This window comes from Piliocolobus tephrosceles, chromosome 2 (genome assembly GCF_002776525.5).
Source record: "Piliocolobus tephrosceles isolate RC106 chromosome 2, ASM277652v3, whole genome shotgun sequence".
NCBI classification, from domain to species: domain Eukaryota; kingdom Metazoa; phylum Chordata; class Mammalia; order Primates; family Cercopithecidae; genus Piliocolobus; species Piliocolobus tephrosceles.
Window position 1 is genome coordinate 171451335 of NC_045435.1, and position 20034 is coordinate 171471368.

Genomic DNA, 20034 nt, shown 5'->3' on the forward strand with positions numbered 1-20034 from the left:
ATGCAGAGAGAAAATATTATTGTTACCAAATCTCCAGGTCACAACAATAGGAAAAGTACTCTCCTGTGGATTGACTCATTTGATCCTTAGAATAACCCAGTCCTGAAACTTCAAGGTGAAGGTGAGGGTGAGGCTGAGGTTGAGGGATGGCTATTGTATACAATGTTTGGAAACAAACAAACAAAAAAGTGTTTTGTTTTTCTTTTCCTTGGAGTGAAAAAGACTTTCTTTAGTGCATCCAGGATTACTGCCCCATGTTAAAGATAATGAGACTGAGACTAAGAGAAGTTAGAAAATTTTTCAAGGTCATTTCACTAGAGAGTGGTGTGTCCAAGTAAACTCAGCTGCTTCATGGAAATCTGAGTGCCATGCAGAAAAATCCACAGAGTTTGGAACCTCAGAGATACTCATTACCAATGTAAGCAGTCAGTATGTCAATAAGCTCCCACCGTCTGCTTCTCCGTTCTACATACAGAAAATGGCAAAATGAATGGGGCATTGCATATTGCCCCATATAGAAGATAGATGCGTGCACAGAGGAAGCCTGAGAGAGGCTCCATCCAGCCCATGGGCCGGCAAAGAAGGAGTGAGGGTGGAGGGACAAACAGCAAAGGCTCCAAGGCCCTGAAAAGTCATTCTCAAAGGAAATGTGTTGTTTCACTCCCAGTAATTCTCAAGTAGATCCCAGAATAGATTCTACTACTTACTCTTGGAACCAGGGAAGGATCATCTGAATAAAGGCTTAATGATTTATTGGAATATCTTAAACTTCCGAAATATCTTCATCTGCCTGAAATTCCTTTTACAGAGAATAAAAATATTTTGCCTACAATTCAAGAGAAAAATAAATTCTGGTTGAAAGAGAACAGATACTCATTTTGAGAGCTAAATAGTATCAGGCACAGTAAAGAATAAGTATTACATATATAGTTTCATTTAATCTTTCCAACAGTCCTGTGCAGGAAATATTATTAGCTTCATTTTGCACACAAATATGCTGAAACTGAGAGGTTAAGAAACTTTACTTTCTATGTGAATATGTCTTTTATGAGCCAGTAAATAGACTCTACGTCGAGTTATTTTCATCATATGTAAGTACACATAGTTTTGCTTGAAATGATTACTGAAGATTTTTGAGAACAAACTTCTTAATAAAGCAACATGTTTTCAGAAAACACATTGATTGAGGCCTCACTATTTTGTGCATAGAGCAATTATAGTAACATTGAATTCTTGGAACCATGAATAGCTAGTGTTGTTGTAGCCATTCATAAATTTCTTGAAGAGGTGTTAATGTAGAAGTGGAAATTTACTCAATGCTTGTTCTTAACTTTTAAAGGGGTATTTAAAGTATATATATATATGGCATTTTTTAAAAGTAAGGTGATAATCCCAGCACTTTGGGAGGCTGAGGTGGGTAGATCACTTGAGGTCAGGAGTTCCAGACCAGCCTGGCCAACATGGTGAAACCCCATCTCTACTAAAAATAAAAAAAATAGCCAGGTGTGGTGGCAGGTGCCTGTAATTCCAGCTACTCAGAAGGCTGAGGCACAAGAATCGCTTGGACCAGGTAGGCGGAGGTGGCAGTGAGCTGAGATCACACCACTACACTTCAGCCTGGGCAATAGAGGGAGACTCAGTCTCAAAAAAATAAACAAATAAAATAAAAGTAAGGTGAGAACAAGTGACTTTTTATTATCACACACAGATCAATATGGTCTTTGGGTTGTAAAATATTTCCTCACTTCTGCTTTGTGTTACTTGATACATGCTTCTGATTGCTTTCACTTTTGGTTCTGATGAACCGGTAAGTTCTTTACTTTTGGAATTTCTTGTGATAGTAAGATAAATGCTTCGTTACAAAAATATTTCATGTTTCTTTCTGTCAAATTATTGAGATAATTTTGTTTTTGGGTTTAAACTGATTTAAAAAGTTACTGAAGTATTCACCATGTTAATCTCCATCGGCAAGTATTTAGGAATCACAGTCTGTTAATATCTATATTCTAGAAACAGATGTGCAATCAAAAGTTTCAGAGCTTGTGAATAGACTAACTCTATACAGCACAGGCTAACCTTGAGCAGAAAATTTTTTTTCCTGCCAGTTTGCATCAGGAAAACCCCTTCTGCAGCTCAGGATCTTCCTTGAATACTACAGAGCTGAAAGTTGTCACCAGAATTTGATACTACACCATTCTATTGCCAAACAGGGTGCTACAGCCAAAACAGTTTGGCCACTGTTAAGCACTACCTAGCTTTTGGCTAGGCCAAAAGCTTAGGAGCAGTGACAGTAGCTAACCTTATTGGGCCTATCAAAAAATCAGCATGTGAACTCTTTGGCAAGTTCTGCTGGTGTCAGCCGAGGGCAGCACTTTCTGGAAGCAAGTGAGTTCTACCACAGGGAGTGAGACAGAACTTCCCAGCCACAGGCCCTGAAATGGTACTCATTTAAACTTCTGGTGTGTTAGGCTAGAATTGGATTCACCAAGAAAGTGTGAGACCACCGTATGTGAAACTCACAGGGCATATCTATAAGAAAGGTACTAAACATCCTTGGGACATATGGAAGCACCTCCTTTTATCAAAGATATCACTTCTGACAATCTGTCTCACAGACAACCTGGACAAATTGGTTTTGGAAAGAAACAGCATTTGCCTGGAAAAGGTGTTTGGCTGCTTTTTGAGGTCAGGAGAAACATACTTCAGAAGGTCAGAGCCCCTGCAGCTAGTAGTTCCCAAAGACTCTGCTCAGTTGGTAAGCTGTATGTGCGCTGGCTGTTTCTGACACAACCAATACAGAGAGCACGACTGTTCCCTGCCTGCAGAATCTTCTGGATTGGAGGATTAAAAGTTAAATAATCAAGAGAATCAGAGAAATAATCAAAACTGATAAATGACGTTTAAGGTGAAGTTTTAAATAAGGACAAAACTGGAAGACAGAGGTTAGCATATGAATCTATATCCTTTTAGGATTTGATTTTTCTTCTTTGGAAATTTTAGGACATTTTCCTTATACTTTTATTTGTTTCAAGAAGATGGAAAATTGGATCCAAACTTTCAGGATTAAAATCAATAAACTAGTGTGTGATTGTCTTAGCTTTAAAAAGATATGAAAAGAGTTATTTGGGGCAGTATTTCAATATAGAAATGGACTTTTTAACTGACTGTAAGAAAGGGATGGGACAGGCCATTTTTATGTACTTCTGAATTATATAATTCTTGAATAGATAATATTTTAATCAATTAAGAATAAGTAGCCAGGCGCGGTGGCTCAAGCCTGTAATCCCAGCACTTTGGGAGGCCGAGAGGGGTGGATCACAAGGTCAGGAGATCGAGACCATCCTGGCTAACACTGTGAAACCCCGTCTCTACTAAAAAATACAAAAAACTAGCCGGGCGAGGTGGCGGGCGCCTGTAGTCCCAGCTACTCGGGAGGCTGAGGCAGGAGAATGGCGTAAACCCGGGAGGCGGAGCTTGCAGTGAGCTGAGATCCAGCCACTGCACTCCAGCCCAGGGCGACAGAGCGAGACTCCGTCTCAAAAAAGAAAAAAAAAAAAGTATTAAAAGGTCTATGGTGAAAAAAATCTTCCTTCCACCCTTGTCCTACTCCCCACAAGTAATAATTTCATGCATAAGAAAAGTGTATATATAAAAAATCCCTTTACCCCTCTTTTTTCATGCAAATCACATCCTATACATCTTGTTATGTGATACCTTGCTTTTTTATTGATAAACTTTACTTTTTAGAGCATTTTTAGGTTCACAGCAAAGCTAAATTCAAAGTACTATACTTTATAATACTTTATAGTTCCCATTATACCTTGTGTTCCCACTTAAACATAGCTTCCCCACTATCAGCTTCCCTTCCCAGAGTGGTACATTTGTTTTAGTTGATGAACCTACACTGATTGGCACACTGTTATCACCCGAAGTCCATAGGTTACATTAGATTTCATTCTTGATGTTGTACATTCTGTGAATTTTGACATGTGTATCATGATATATATTTACCATTATAATATCATGCAGAATAGTTTTATCATCCTAAAAATCCTTGTGTTCTGCCTATTCATTCCTCTCTCCCCCTAACCCCTAGCAATTACTGATCTTTTTGTGGTCTCCATAGTTTGCCCTTTCCAGAATGTCATGTAGTTGAAATCATCCAGTGTGTACCCTTTTCAGATTGGCTTCTTTCACTTAGTAATATGAATTTAAGTTTCCTCCATGTCTTTTCATGACTTGATAGCTTATTTCTTTTTAGTGCTGGATAATATTCTGTAGTCCAGATGGACCATAGTTTGTATATCCATTCACCCATTCAGTTGGAAGGACATCTCAGTTACTTCCAACTTTTGGCAATTATGAAAAAAGGCTGGTGATATGGTTTGGCTGTGTCCCCACCCAAATCTCATCTTGAATTCTCATGTGTTGTGGGAGGGACCTGGTGGGAGGTAATTGAGTCATGGGGACAGGTTTTTCCCATGCTGTTCTCATGATTGTGAATAAGTCTTACAAGATTTGATGGTTTAAAAATTGGAGTCTCCCTACACAAGCTCTCTTCTTGTCTGCCACCATGTGAGATGTGGCTTTCACCTTCTGCCACCATTGTGAGGCCTCCCCAGCCACGTGGAACTGTAAGTCCAATAAATCTCTTTCTTTTGTAAATTTCCCAGTCTCAGGTATGTCTTTATCACCAGCGTGAAACTAGACTAATACAGTTGGTATAAACACTTATGTGCAGGTTTTGGTATGGACGTTAAGTTTTCAACTTATTTGAGTAAATACCAAAGAGCATGACGCTAAATCATATGTTAAGAGTAAGAAACTACCAAATTGTCTTCCAATGTGGCTGTATCATTTTACACTTCCACCAACAATAAAGGAGAGTCCCTATTTTTCCACATCCTCATCAGCATTTGGTGGTGTCAGTGCTCCAGATTTGAGCCATTCTAATAGGTATATAGTGGTATTTTATTATTGTTTTAATTTGCATTTCTCTGATGACATATGATGTAGAGCAACTTTTCATATGCTTATTTGCTGTTTGTATATCTTTGGTGAGGCATCTGTTGAGATGTTTGGCCTATTTCTTTAATTAGGTTGTTTGTTTTCTCATTGTTGGGCTGTAAAAGTTCTTTGTACATTTTGCATACAGTTGTTTATTAGTTATGTCTCTCACAAATACTTCCCAGTCTGTGGTTTGCCTTTTTATTTTCTTGACAGTGTTCTCTGAAGACCAGAAAGTTTTATTTTAATGGGGTCTAGCTTATCAATTCTTCCTTTCATGCATTGCGCCTTTGGTGTTGTATCTAAAAAGTTACCATCAAACCCAAGGTCATCTAGATTTTCTCCCATGTTATTTTCTAGGAGTTCTATAGTTTTGCATTTTACATTTTTCATTTGTCTGTGATTCATTTTGAATTAATTTTTGGGAAGGGTGTAAGATCTACGTCTGGATTCTTTTTCTTTTCATGTATGAATGTCCAGTTGTTCCAGCAGCATTTCCGGAAAATAATATCTTTTCTCTATTGTATTGCCTTTGCCCCTTTGTCAGAGATCAGTTGACTATATTTATGTAGGTATATTTTTGAGCGCTCTATTCTGTTTCATTGATCTATGTGTCTGTTTTTGTTTGTTTGTTTTTTGCCAATACCACACTGTCTTGATTTAATAGTAAGTCGTAAGTCTTTTAGTCAGTCCTCCAACTTTATTCTCCTTCATACTGAGTTGGCTATTTTGGGTCTTTTGCCTCTCTCTGTAAACTTTAGAATCAGTTTGTTGTTACAAAATAACTTGGTGAGATTTTGATTGGAATTCCATTGAATTTATAGATCAAGTTGAGAAAAATTGACATCTTGATAATATTGAGTCTTCTTATCCTCTATAGTTGAATATTGTGTTGCCACAGAATTCAAGAGTTCAAATCTTAACCTTCGAAGTGACTGTATTAGGAGGTGGGACCTTTTGGGAGGATATTAGGCCATGAGGGATCAGTACCCTTTATTATAAGATAGGTCCTAGAGAGCTCATTCCTCCCTTCCACCATGGAAGAAGACAGCAAGGCGGCAACATCTATGGACCAGGAAACAAGCCGTCACCAAACACTATCTCTGCTAATTCTTAAATCTTCAACTTCCCAGCCTCCAGAACTGTGAGAAATAAATTTCTGTTATTTTTAAGCTACTCAGCTTATCATATTTTGTTATAGCAGCACAAACAGACTGAGACACTATTCATGAACATGGACTATCTCTCCATTTATTTAATTGTTCTTTGATAACTTTCATCAAGTTTTCCTCATATAGATCTTGTACGTATTTTGTTAGATTTCAACCCAAGTATTTTATTTTTGGAGGTGTTAATGTAAATGGCATTATGTTTTTAATTTCAAATTCTACTTGCTCATTACTGATATATAGGAAAGTGGATTTTTATATATTAGCCTTGCATCCTACAACCTTGCTATAATTGCTTATTAGTTCTAGGAAACATTTTGTCTATTCTTTTGAATTTTCTGTATAGATAATCATGTCATTTTTTAACAAAACCAGTTTTACTTATTCCTTTCCAATCTGCATACCTTTGATTTTATTTTCTAGTCTTTTTGCTAGGACTTTCAGCACAATGTTGAAAGGCAGCATTGAGAGAGAACAGCCTTGCCTTGTTCCTGATCATAGGTGCAAAGTTTCACATTTGTCACTATTAAGTATGATATTAGCTGTAGGTTTTTTGGAGGTGTTTTTTATTGAATTGAGGAAGTTCCCCTCTATTCCTAGTCTGTTGCAGGTACCTTATTTTTTTCTTTTACAATATAGTTTGGAGAACATTCTATCATAGACATTAAGAGCAGCTTTATTATTATTATTATTTTCTACAGATGCATAGCATAGTATTTTATTGCATGGATATATTATAATTTATTTAACCTGACCCCTATTAATGGCTATTTAGGTTATTTGCAGATCTTATATTAGCACAAACAGTGCTGCAAATATCCATCTTCAGGCAAATGAATAAATACACTGTGATATATGCACACAAAATAATTGTGTTCAGCAATAAAAAGGAATGAACCATTGATACACTCAATAACATGAATAAATCTCAAAAGCATTACGCTGAGTAAAAAGAAAAGACAGACACAAAAGACTGCATACTCTGTGATTACATTTGTATTACATTCTAGAAAAGGCAAATCTATATGGACAGAATTCAGAGCTACGTTTGCCACGGGTCAGGGAATGGGATTAGCCATAAAGGCATAGAGAGAAGTTTTGTGAATGATTGTGAGATGGTTATACCTGTGGTTATAGTTTATATCTATCACAACTCATTGAATTTTTTACTCTTAAAAAGTGACTTTTATTGTTTATAGATTTTATTTCAATAAAGCTGATTTTAAAGAAAAAGTAACTGCCAAATGATTTAACCCATGAACTAAAAGATTACAAATATGGTAACCAAAGTTTGAAAGGTGAAATATATTTGAAGGACTGAGAGTTAGAGATCCTGGACAATCCTGTCCTTCTTTTTGGCCACTATCATGTTGTTATTACATTACTGGCAGAATATGTAATAAAAGTAAGATTAAAAGATCAAGCATTGAGAGAGAACAGCCTTGCCATGTTCCTGATCATATTTTTCTTTTTAGTTTTTTAGAGACAAGGTTTTGTCTGTTGCCCAAGCTGGAGGACAATGGCACTATCATAGCTCACTATAATCTCAAGCTCCTGGGCTCAAAAGAAATCTTCCCACCTAAACCTCTCCCTAGGAATTATAGGCACCCACCACCACACCCCATCACACCCAGCTAATTTTTTATTTTTTGTAGAGACGGGGGTCTCGCAGTGTCACCCAGGCTGGTTTCAAGCAATCCTCCTGCCTCAGTCTCCCAAAGTGCTGGGATCACAAGTGTGGGCCACTGGACCCAGTCTAGGATTTTAATTACAGAAAATTATTCCCATGTCTGGATCAATAACTATGTCTCTTTAATTTATGAAATATTCATTTTACTAACAAATCACTAGAAAAACCTCCAGAGTCACTGAAATTGAGCTGAATTTCATCTTTCCTGTTCTACTCCCACTAGAAACCTTCTTACCATTTAATTATTTACTAATTAATTCCCCATTCCCTCCTACTTCCAAAGGATCTCAAGCAACTTCATAAATAAGTGAGGCAAGTATAATAATGGGAAAAAAGTTAAAGCATAGATAAATAAATGCAGGGTAGAGAGCCTAAATAATGACTAGAAGAGCCTACAAATTTTGCTCTAAGTTTCTAATTGGCCCCCCAAAAAGGAAAACATGTATTCTATGTGTTCGATATATTTATAAACAACAAAGTTTCTATGACATAAGAAAAATCTAAGTGTTAAGGAAGTGCAACATTTCTTTCTGATACGAGGACCAGTGTGACAATTTTCCCATGGATCTTTCAACAGAGGAAATTGCATAACATAGTGAATGTCTTCAATGGCACATTGAAAGAGCCATAATAGTGAGTTTCCTGAGGCACCCTTAGAGCCACAGAGAAAGCCAACAACAGAATGCCACTCTAGGAAAGAGAACCTGGTGGCTGGAGGACAAAGGTGGCAGAGTAGAGTTACTTCATTGTACACATACCCTTTTGCAGCTTTTGAGCAGTGGATACCCCATACATATTACTAAACAGTGCTTAAGTGTACAGACTGGGGAAGCAGGCTGCCTGCTTCAAATCACAGCTGTACAGACTACCAATCACAGTATAGTGGGCAAGCTCTGTGCCTTACTTCTGAAGTGGGGATTGCAAAATGTCTGCCTCATTCGATTACTGGAAAGGTTAAATGTGTTAATATGTATAAGAACCTTAGTATCAGGTTAAGTGGTAGTTATTAGTAATGATTGTGCCAAAGCGCAGTTTTGTCAAAGTTGTCTTATGAAGGGCCAAAGCAATGTTACTCCATGTATAAAGCCCCATGATAATCAGATTTTAGATAACAGCATAAATTTAGAATATCTGACATACATGAAAATCAGTTGTCATGTCCATAGGGTTTATATAGCTAACAGACCCAATTTTGGGTTTTGTTACCTGTTTTGAAAGGCAATGCATGGGCTGGGCACAGTGGCTCACACCTGTAATCCAGCACTTTGGGAAGCCAGGGCAGGCGGATCATGAGGTCAGGAGATTGAGACCATCCTGGCTAACACAGTGAAACCCCATCTCTACTAAAAATACAAAAAAACAGCCAGGCGTGGTGGTGCACGCCTGTGGTCCCAGCTACTCAGGAGGCTGTGGCAGGAGAATCGCTTGAACCCGGGAGGTGGAGGTTGCAGTGAGCTGAGATCACACCACTGCACTCCAGCCTGGCGACAGAGTGAGACTCTAACAACAACAACAACAACAACAACAACAACAAAAAGGCAATGCACTACAAAGCATTATTGGAAGAAATTGAAGACTACCTCAGTAAATAAAAAGACATCCCATGTTCATGGATTAGAAGGCTTAAGCTGTAAGGCTGGGCACGGTGGCTGTAATCCCAGCACTTTGGGAGTTTTAGACAGGTGGATCACCTGAGGTCAGGAGTTCCAGACCAGCCTGGCCAACATAGTGAAACCCTGTCTCTACTAAAAATACAAAAATTAGCTGGGCATGGTGCCAGATGCCTGTAATCCCACCTACTTGGGAAGCTGAGGCAGGGAGAATTACCTGAACCTGGGAGGCAGAGGTTGCAGTGAGCCAAGATTGCACCAATGTACTCCAGCCTGGGTGACAGAATAAGACTCTGTCTCAAAAAAAAAAAAAAAAAAAAAAAAAGCAGGCTTAAGCTGTTAAGTTGGCAATACTCCCCAAACTTTCATTGATCTACAAATTCAATGAAATCCTTAGCAAAAGCCCAGCTTTCTTTATTGCAGAAATTTATAAACTGACCCTAAAATTCATATGGAAATGCAAGTTACCCAGAATAGCCAAAACAATTTTGAAAAAGAGGAACAAATTTTTTAAGACTTTATTTTTATTTATTTATTTAATTTAAAAAAATGTTTTTTGAAATGGGGTCTTGCTCTGTCACTCAGGCTGGAGTGCAATGGCACGATCTCGGCTCACTGCAACCTTAGCCTCCTGGGTTCAAGGGATTCTCCTGCCTCAGCCTCCAGAGTAGCCACGACACCCGGCTAATTTTTGTATTTTCAGTAGAGACAGGGTTTCGCCATTTTGTCAGGCCGGTCTCAAACTCCTGACCTCAGGTGATCCATGCTAGGATTATAGGCGTGAACCACCATGCCCGGTCCTCAGAAGAACAAAATTGGTTCACACTTCCAAATTTCAAAGTTACTAGAAAGCTACAGAAATCAAGACAGTGTGGAACTAACATTCTGACTGACATATAAATCAATGAAATAGTATTGATCCCAGAAATTGAATTTAGTCACATTTATGATCAATTTATTTTTGATAAGTGTGCCAAGACAATTCAGTGGAAAAAGAATAGTCTTTTCAACAGATGGTACTGGAACAACTCAATGTTCACACACAAAAGAAAAAACCTGGACTCCTACTTCACACCATAAAAAACTTACCAAAAGTTAACTCAAAATGGACTATGGACATAATTTTAAAAGCTAAAACTACAAAACTCCTGAAGAAAACACAGGAGTAAATCTTCATGACTTTTGGTTGGGCCATATTTTCCTAGGTATGACACCAAATACAGAAGCAACAGAAGAAAAATAAATTGGACTATATCAAAATTTAAAACTTCTATGCTACAAACAATGCTACCAAGAATATGAAAAGTTAACTCACAGAATGAGAGAATATATTTGCAAATCATATAGCTGATAAAAGATTTGCATCTAGACAAATTTTACAACTCAATAACAAAGTAAACCCAATTAAAAAGTGAGCAAAGGGTTTGAATAGACATTTCTCCAAAGAAGTTATACATATGGTTAGTAAGCACATGAAAAGATGCTCAATATCAAAAGTCACTAGAGATACGCAAATAGGAATCACAATAAGATATCACTTCAGACAATAATAAATGTTGGCTAATAAATGAAGAAATTTGAACCATCATACATTGCTGGTAGAAATGAAAAATGATACAGACGTTCTGGAAAACAGTCTGGCAGTTCCTGCAATGTTAAACACAGAATTACCATATGATATAGCAATTCTACTCTTTGTATATATTTAGGAAAAAAAAAAACATATGTCAACGCAAAAATTTGAACACAAATATTCACAGCAGCATTATTCATACCAGCCAGAATGGAAACTACCCAAATGTCCACCAACATGTTCATCCATAATGAATGGATAAACAAAATGTAGTATACCCATAATGAAATATTATTTGGCAATAAAAAAGAAATGAATTTTTTCTTTTTTTTTTTGAGACAAAGTCTCACCCTGTCGCCCAGGCTGGAGTGCAGTGGCACAATCTCGCCTCACTGCAACCCCTCCTGGGTTCAAGCTATTCTCCCGCTTCAGCCTCCTGAGTAACTGGCATTACAGGTGTGCGCCACTATGCCCGGCTAATTTTTGTATTTTTAATAGAGACGGTGTTTCATCACATTAGCCAGGCTGGTCTTGAACTCCCGACCTCAGGTGATCTGCCTGCCTCAGTCTCCCAAAGTGCTGCAATTAGAGACGTGAGCCACTGCACCTGGCCAAGAAATGAAATATTGATACGTTTCACAACATGGAAGAACCTTGAAAACATGCTAAATGGAAGAAACCGGTTACACAAGACCACATATAGGTAAATCTCAATAGATAAATGTTTAGACAAAAAGTAGATTAGTAGTTGCCCAGGACTGAGAGAAAGAAGAAGAGAATAAGGAGTGACAGCTAATGGGTACAGGTTTCTTTTGGGGTGATGAAGTTGTTCTAAACTTAGATTGTGGTAATAGTTGTACAACTCTGTGAATACACTAAAAACCTTTTAGGTATACATTTTAAATTTAATTCAGCACAAGTGGCTGAATTTTATAAAATGTGAGTTATATAACAATAAGGATTAAAAAAGAAAAAAAAACTGTGTAACTAGCCATCAGGCCACTGCAACTTTTGGAGTTTGGGACTTGCTTTCAAGTGAAGAATGGACTACTTTGGGCCTCCCAGGATATTATTTGTTGAAACTAAACTTCTGCTTGATTTTGGGATTACTGACAACAATCCCAGGTACAGATTGTGTATGTGATCAATTAAGGGCAAAATTTTAAGTTAGTTGAGTAGTTAGTTCCGGTGTCTGGCCAGATGTGGTATATGTATTTCATGAACTGTCTGTGGGAACTGTTTGATTCTCAGACGAGTAGGTTGCCCTCTGCTCCGGAATATATTTCCAGGTCAGTTGCCCCCACCATCAATTAGTGTGTGTGCTCAAAAGAATGCAAACTGATTTCAGCATTACCTTAAACAAAACATAATTAGGAAGGTAAGTATCCTGCCAAAAAATTACATAATGCATTCCAAAGCCAATTTAAAATGAATTTTGGACCATTCTGAATATATGAATTCAGCATAGGTTTAAATGGTTAATAGTCATGCCTACTGATGTAGAGTATAACTTATGTTTTTTAACTTAAATCTTTCTTTTAGGATTCAGTAATTTTACTAGTTCAAGTTTCACAAGAAAAAAATGAACAAGCTAAAGTCTGAAACATTTGCCTCACTATACCATGTTTATATGCTACCTCTAAGGCCTTACAATCCTAAATGTTTGAACACCTCACTATTTAAAGTGTGGGTCCACAGCCTGGGGATCACCTGGGAGACCCATCCCCAAACTACTAAATCAGAATCCACATTTTAATAAGATCCTTGGGCAATCTGTGTGTACATTAAAGTTTGAGAGGCCTTGCTCTCACACCAGACTGAAGCTCAATGCAGGGCAGCCTCAGGAAAAGTAAGCAGTGGGGTCATTATGATCTATATTAAGACAATGTACAAGAACAGATTGTAGCAACCTCAAAATGTCCCTATTTGATTCAAAGTGGTAAAAGCTGTAAACTTTCTATTTGTGTAAATATACTTGAAACTCAGGAAGGGAAGCTGTGGTAACCGTTCCTTTTACTTAAATGTCCTGGGAGTTGCAGCAGAGAGGAGCTTGTTCTAAGGGAAGCTTTTCCATTTTTCCAGTTTTTCCAGTTGTCCCCAGTTCTACCTCCTGGCTTTGCCCTTTCAGCCCCACCACCACATCCCTGGCTAAGTCCAGCCTGAGATAGTGGGCTGCAAGAAGTCGATGGCTAAGGGTCAGCTGATGGCAGGAGGGTTCTGGGTGAAAGATGGAAATCTTACTCTTCCAAGTTCACCTCTCAGTCTGGAAAAGAGCAGTCAGACTGAGAAGTACCTCTCTGTTTTCCCTCTCCCCACTTAGATACAAAACTATAGCCTTTGTATTCCTTAATGAGTTCCAACTCTTCTTAGCCTGTATCTTTTGAATAAGTGGAAACCGACCTATTGCCCCTTCCACTATTCTGTTTCCTGCAAAGGAAGCACATAGATGCTAAGTAACTGGGAGGACCTCCCATGTGGGTCAGTGGTCTCTAGGCCATGGTCAAGACTAGGAAGGACTCAAGAGAGGCTCCTGAAAGGTGATATTTAAAATACTGATTTTCAGGTTCTACCCATAAGATTCTTTTTGTTTGTTTTGTAACCTGTTTTTCTTCAAATAATATATTTTGAACAGCTTTTTATATTAAAAATACATGATTATAACTACAGAGTATCTCATTACATCAAGAGTATATGAAGCGACTTCAAAAAGTCCATAGAATATACACATTATAAAAAAACCATGCATGGATTTCAAAATTATTTTGCATCAAAATAAACCTACCCTTAAGATTCTGATTCAGAAGGTCTGGGTTTAGGCCCAAAAGTCTACGCTTTAACCAGTACCCCCAGTGATTCTGATGTAGGAGCTCCACACCCACACAGGAGGAAACAATGATATAACTGGTTTGAGGACAGCAGTACCACCTTTGCAAATAAATCACTTATTCTTAAGCATCTATTTTGCTTTTTGAACTGATGTCAACTTCCTGATTGGTTTCCAAATGGCTTTGCAGTATTCATTCAGCATTTACTGAGCAATTTCAGTTTTCAGTTTGCAGAGAACTGAACTATCAGAGGCTTGTGCTGTGTTTGGACTGGGGATGGGGAGCAGAGAAGGATGTGATCACATTAAAGCTGTTTCTCAACTTCCTAGAAAAATGACAAATTGACCATTTCAAGATTTGTGAAACAGGTTAGCCAAAACATTACCTAACCACAGTTACCATAATTTACTAACCTTTTTGGAGCCCCTGTGTACAAGAGGCACCAAGACTTTCTGGGTGGGAAGGTTGATTCTGTAACCAAACTGCCAGGGTTTAAATCCTACTTTCTCCATTTATATTATATGACTATAGAAAAGTTAGCACTTTGGAAGGCTAAGGCTGGCAGATCGCTTGAGGCCAGGAGTTCCAGACCAGGCTGGCCAACATGGTGAAACTCTGTCTCTACTAAAAATACCAAAAAAAAAAAAAAAAAAAAAAAGAAGAAGAAAAGTAATTTAACTTTTCTGTGCCTCAGTTTCCTCCTCGTCTGTTAAATGAATATATAACACCTCACTGAGTTGGTACAAGGATTCAATGAAGTACTTAATGCCTAATTGATGCAGATGGCTCCAAGAATTTAACACTTAACCAAATATTCACTATATTTTTTAGGTTAAGGCTACAAAACCATTGTGAATACACTAAGGAATGATTACAGAGACTGATCGAAATTCTGAAAAAAAAAAAAAACGAAAATTTTATGTTTCATTCAAGCAGTTCAGACGCATGATTTTAACTAGAGTGATCTGGGATTTGTTGGCTTGTTTTTTAAGGTTCCCTAACCCTTGGCTTCTTGGGGAGTTTGATGCCGCACTCAGCCCCAAAGTCCCCCTTAAACTCCTAGGTTTAGCGGGGACTGGGCGGGAGGGGCGCGCGAGGTTGACAAGAGCAGCCGCCCCGGGGAAGTAAGACCAGGGCCGCCGGTGAGCCGCAGCCGCAGCCGCAGCCTAGCCCCGAGGGAGGGAGGAGGAGCCGCGGCGGACGCGGGCCCCGGAGCCCCGCTGGCCGCCGCCCCCGCGGGCCGCGCAGTTGGGAGGATGCGGACGGCAGCGAGAGCGTGCGCGGCCACGTGACGGCCGCTATAAGAGCGCATGGGGCAGACGCTCCGCTCCCCGCCGTGCCTCCTCGCTGGCAGCGGTCCCTCCTGGTGCCGGCTTCTCTGACCCACCAACCTGCGGCTGCCCCGGCCGCCTGCGCCCCCGGCAGCACCATGACAGGTACCGCCGCGCAGCCCGCCGCCGCCAGCCCCGGGACTCCGGCTCACTGCCCAGCCGCCGCCTCCTTTCTCCGCCTCCGCCCTCAGCCCCGGGGTGTTCCCGGCAGGACGAAACCGCCGCAAAGTTGCTGGCTGGCCGCAGCCAGGCGTGCTTCTGCCTGCGTCAGCGGCCGCCACGCCGCCCCCCGGAGCGCAGGGATGGGGTAGCCGGGCAGAGCCGGGGCCCTCGGCTGGAGCCCTCGTTCCTGCTTCCGTCTCGCCCTTCCTCCTGCTCTCACCGCGAAGGGCCGGCGGGCGGAGCAGCTGCGGCGGGGCCGTGTGGGGGTGGGGAACCGGTTCCCCTGGGGGGTCCAGGCGGGAGTCCGGGGCGCAGCGGCATCTTGGGGAGCTTCCACGGCCTCTAGCGGCCCGGAACTCCAGAAAGCAGGGGTCCCGAGGCGGGGATACCGCGGCCTCCGCCCGGCTCCTCCGCCGCCCGCCCCGGCCCCGGCCGCCACGCCGAGCCTATTTTTAGGCCTTTGGGGCCGGGTTGCGGGAAGCCGGGAGTGGGACTAGCGTCCCCGGGCGCGGCACCGTCAGGTGGGAGGGCGCCGGCTTTGGCTTCACTTGTTGCGAGGCGTCCGGGCCACTCCACGAGTCAGCCCCAGCACTGGGAAGCTCCGAGTTAGCTGGTCCTTCCGTGTCATTGAGGCTAATAGCCAGGGTTATTACAGCAATTGAACTGCCACAAAGATTGCAGGTGTAACCCAGAGTTCAACCGTCTTTAGGAAGATTAAACTCCTACCCAGCTGTCATTGGTCTTTCTTGGTCATTTGTAATGTTGGCTAGTCTGGTGTTCTAACCTGTGTTCTATCCCTTATTTAATCGTGGAACTCATCTCTATTCTTGCTTCCGTAAATCCTTGAATCCTGCTCACCTTATTAGGTTTTTCTCCATTATCGCCTGGAACCTGGACTTCATTTGGGTTAGATGATCGTTCATTTTGCCCAGCTTAAGTATTTTTGTTGCAGATTGACTGGGATGTTACCCATGTTATAATGGGCTGAAGATAATAGAAGCAAGTACAGGCGGATGTTGATGGGTCTGTCACGGGACAGGTGTCACTGTTCAGAGCTGTCCTGGAGTGTGAGTGACTGGGAAGCTGGTGGCCCTTCGAGGGTGGGGAACCGGTCTTCCTACAACTTAGTAGTTGGCCTGCCATGGGAGAGGGCCTAATAAAATGTGTGAAGATGGCTCTCAGGTCAGCAGCTGAGGGATGCGCTGGCCCAGTAGGCAACTTCCTCTCACGTTTCAGTGGAATTTCCACTGCTTCCAGCCTCCACCTTGGAAAATGGGCAAGGGAGAATGAGGAAACCCGGGTCAGAAAGAGAAGGACTTCATGACAAAATGTCCCAACTCCCTGGTTAGGCAACTGACGCCTACCAGACCTTGATCTGAAGTGTCCTATGCATTTGGATGCCCACCAACTTGCTAATGTTTCTTGGAGATGGAACATGGCCCAGAATTGTCCCAGGGAATGACTGGAGAAATCTTGAAGCCTGTTCTAGGGGTCTTGGGAGGGTGGGGACTGTTCAGTAGGAAGAAAAATCCATGTGTTTACCTTCTCTTCTGGCAACTGAGTGATTATTGGAGATTGGGGTGCATGTCTGTTGGGTTGGGCGTGGGGAGGGGCGGGGTGCAGGATGGACCTGCACCTTCTTCTTCAAAGAAAAGCAGGCAGATTGGTTAGGGCTTCGTGGGTGATCTCCAAATCTATTTATCAGTGATTGATCACTATTTAGATAGAAGCATCAAGGAGGGAAGGCCTCTCTGAGGAGCTGCTATTTCGTTATTCCTCAGGGATATTGGGCAGGGGAGCTTTTGCTCCAGGTTGAGGAAACAGTTATGTATAAGATGCCTGGAGTTCGAGGCTACGCTGAGCTAGGATCACACCACTCCACTCCAGCCTGGGTGACAGAGTGAGACCCTGTCTCAAAAAAATACCTACATACATACATACATGCCTGAGGCATGGCGTAAACATAAGTACCAGAATGAAGAATATGGACTCTGCTTTCAGACTGTCTGAATTGAGTTTGACGGTTGTTTTTGTGCTTGTCTGAAAACAGTCTACAGTACTTGATAGAAGAAACAGAAAATATACTACTTGATCTCTTCATTACCATCTGTTAATTGCCTGAAGTTCAAACTCTGGGTATTAAGCTATTGTTTTGTCTGAGAATTTAGCATGTCGGGACTCTAAGTTGGATTTAATTTCTGTAGCTTAATCAACCTCTTGAAGGTTGCCATCTGTGCCTGCTATGATCTTGAACCATTCTTGAAGTGGGTACTTGGGGTTTTCTCCCCAAAGGGGCTACAGCTTGATTCATAGAGAAAGTTGATGTTAGAGGAGCTGGTTTTGCTGAATTACTGTTTGAATGGGTTCCTGGGGAAAAGGTTTTCTCCAGGTAAGATATTGTAATGAGTGTTTTTTTTTCTTTGTATTAAGATCAGGCCTTTGTGACACTGACCACAAACGATGCCTATGCCAAAGGTGCCCTGGTCCTGGGCTCATCTCTGAAACAGCACAGGACCACCAGGAGGCTGGTCGTGCTCGCCACTCCTCAGGTCTCAGACTCCATGAGGTGAGGACCTCGCTGCCGCCCCAGCATCCACAGGGGCTCTGACATTCTTCTCCCTGTTTCTGACATCACTGGACATTGAGGCCATGCTCTTTTCAGGAGTTGAGCCCGGGGTAGAGAAAAGTGAGAGATGCTGAGTGAAGGATTGCTGGATTTGAAATCTCCTCCTAGCTTTTGGGAGATATTCCAACTAAATTCTCTTCTGGAAGGTGGTGTACTGGCCCACACTTTCTGATTCCAACTAGGAGTGGAAGAAGGAGTCGTCTTCCTTCACTCCATTCCCTCTGGGTGATCTGAAGGAGTGTGTCCGGCATTCCCTACTTACATGCACCTTTATGCAGTGACAATTCATGGACGTTCCTTTCCCAGGATGGAGCAAGGGCTACATTGTTTCATGTTGCAAACTAGGGAAGCTCTCAGGTGACTTAGAAAAGTAGTTATTTTATCCATTGCCAGTTGACATTTGTAAGCTAAAGATCTTTATTTACAATATAATACACTAGAATCTTTACCAAAGGGCTTTCCAAACTAGGTTTTACTACGGGAAACACACTAAAGGGTATAAACTGCTTTGTGATTGGTTAGTTCACTTTGATCTGATGGAATTCAGTTTTGAAGTATTTGGGCCAGGTAAGATGGCTCACGCCTGTAATCTCAGCACTGTGGGAGGCCAAGGCAGTTGGATCACCTGAGGTCAGGAGTTCCAGACCAGCCTGACCAACATGGCGAAACCCTGTCTCTACTAAAAATACAAAACCTCGTTACTACTAAAAATACAAAAATTAGCTAGGAGTGGTGGCACATGCCTATAATCCCGGCTACTTGGGGTTAGGGGCTGAGGCAGGAGAATCGCTTGAACCCAGGAGGTGGAGGTTGCAGTGAGCCAAGATTGTGCCAGTGCACTCCAGCCTGGGCAACAGAGTGAGACTCTGTCTTAAACAACAGCAACAACAACAAATTGAAGTATCTGAATGAGCTACCTAGTCCCTAGTACTAACTTTAAAGTATCTGGGCACATTAGTAACTTTGTGGTGTGTTTATTTTTGTGGTCTCCTGGCCCTCTAAGAAATTGAAAATGCCCTTTTTGTGACTTTTTTTTTTTCTCCCAAAAAGTATAAGCACAGGCCAAGGGTCTCTAAAAAGTAGGCATTCTGTATACATACGTATATCTTTCACACTAACACCCTTGTTCCTAAATGGTAATTTAGAAAGATGCCAAAAAGCCTGTCTCCTAATGTGTATGCCCTAATTTGTAGTCTATTAGAATATGTCTAAGAAACCAGATCTAGTCTTGCCTTTCCCGTAACCACCATCAGTTTACTTTAGTCAGTGATTCTCCTAACCATTTCTCTTCAGAAACATCAAGCTTACTGTGTGAACTGTAGCATATTTTTGTACAACTTTGGAGACAGTTACAATACCACTTTTGTTCTGCATCTCTGATGTTGTTATAAACTTTTAGTATGATATGTTTTTACCCTGTTTTTTTTCTTGTGCTCAATTTAGTGTCTTACTCAAGTCTACCCTCCCGATCCACCATCAAGAACTTTCTAAAATAAAGTCTTAGTTAATTTGGGGCATAGAGAAGTGTTGTACCTCACAAACCAAAGTGAATCTCGTTATATTTAAGCAAAGTGCTCAGCATGTAATAAACACTAGTTATATTGGATTCTACAAAATGGGCAACCGAATAAACGGAGCCCTTTATACATTTTTGCAAGCTGTTTCCACAACCTACCTGCTATTCAGTGATACAATAAAATACAAAAACCCAGAAAATTTCTTCTGTAATAATATTTTTTTATTTTATTTATTTATTTATTTTTGAGACAGAGTCTCGCTCTGTCACCCAGACTGGAGTGTGGTGGCGCAATGTCGGCTCACTGCAAGCTCTGCCTCCTGGATTCATGCCATTCTCCTGCCTCAGCCTCCGAAGTAGTTGGGACTATGGGCACCCACCATCATGCCCAGCTGATTTTTTGTATTTTTAGTAGAGACGGGGTTTTGCTGTGTTAGCCAAGATGGTCTCAATCTCCTGACCACGAGATCCGCCCACCTTGGCCTCCCAAAATGCAGGGATTACAGGTGTGAGCCACCATGTCTG

The 20034-nt window shown here is 41.1% G+C and overlaps 1 protein-coding gene across 3 annotated transcripts in view; it reads left to right on the top strand.

Annotated features, from left to right (window-relative positions):
• The first annotated feature begins 15011 nt into the window (after positions 1 to 15011).
• GYG1 (glycogenin 1) overlaps positions 15012 to 20034 on the top strand; it is a 36763-nt gene continuing 31740 nt past the window's right edge. For 2 of the 3 annotated variants that reach the window (XM_023215392.1, XM_023215394.1), the window contains exons 1-2: positions 15012 to 15310; positions 17798 to 17933. In XM_023215392.1, the coding sequence (XP_023071160.1) occupies positions 15304 to 15310; positions 17798 to 17933 (143 nt within the window). In that variant the 5' untranslated portion in view covers positions 15012 to 15303. Of the gene's footprint in view, positions 15311 to 16319; positions 16435 to 17797; positions 17934 to 20034 lie in introns of all 3 variants that reach the window. The other variant, XM_023215393.3, reaches the window with a different exon arrangement.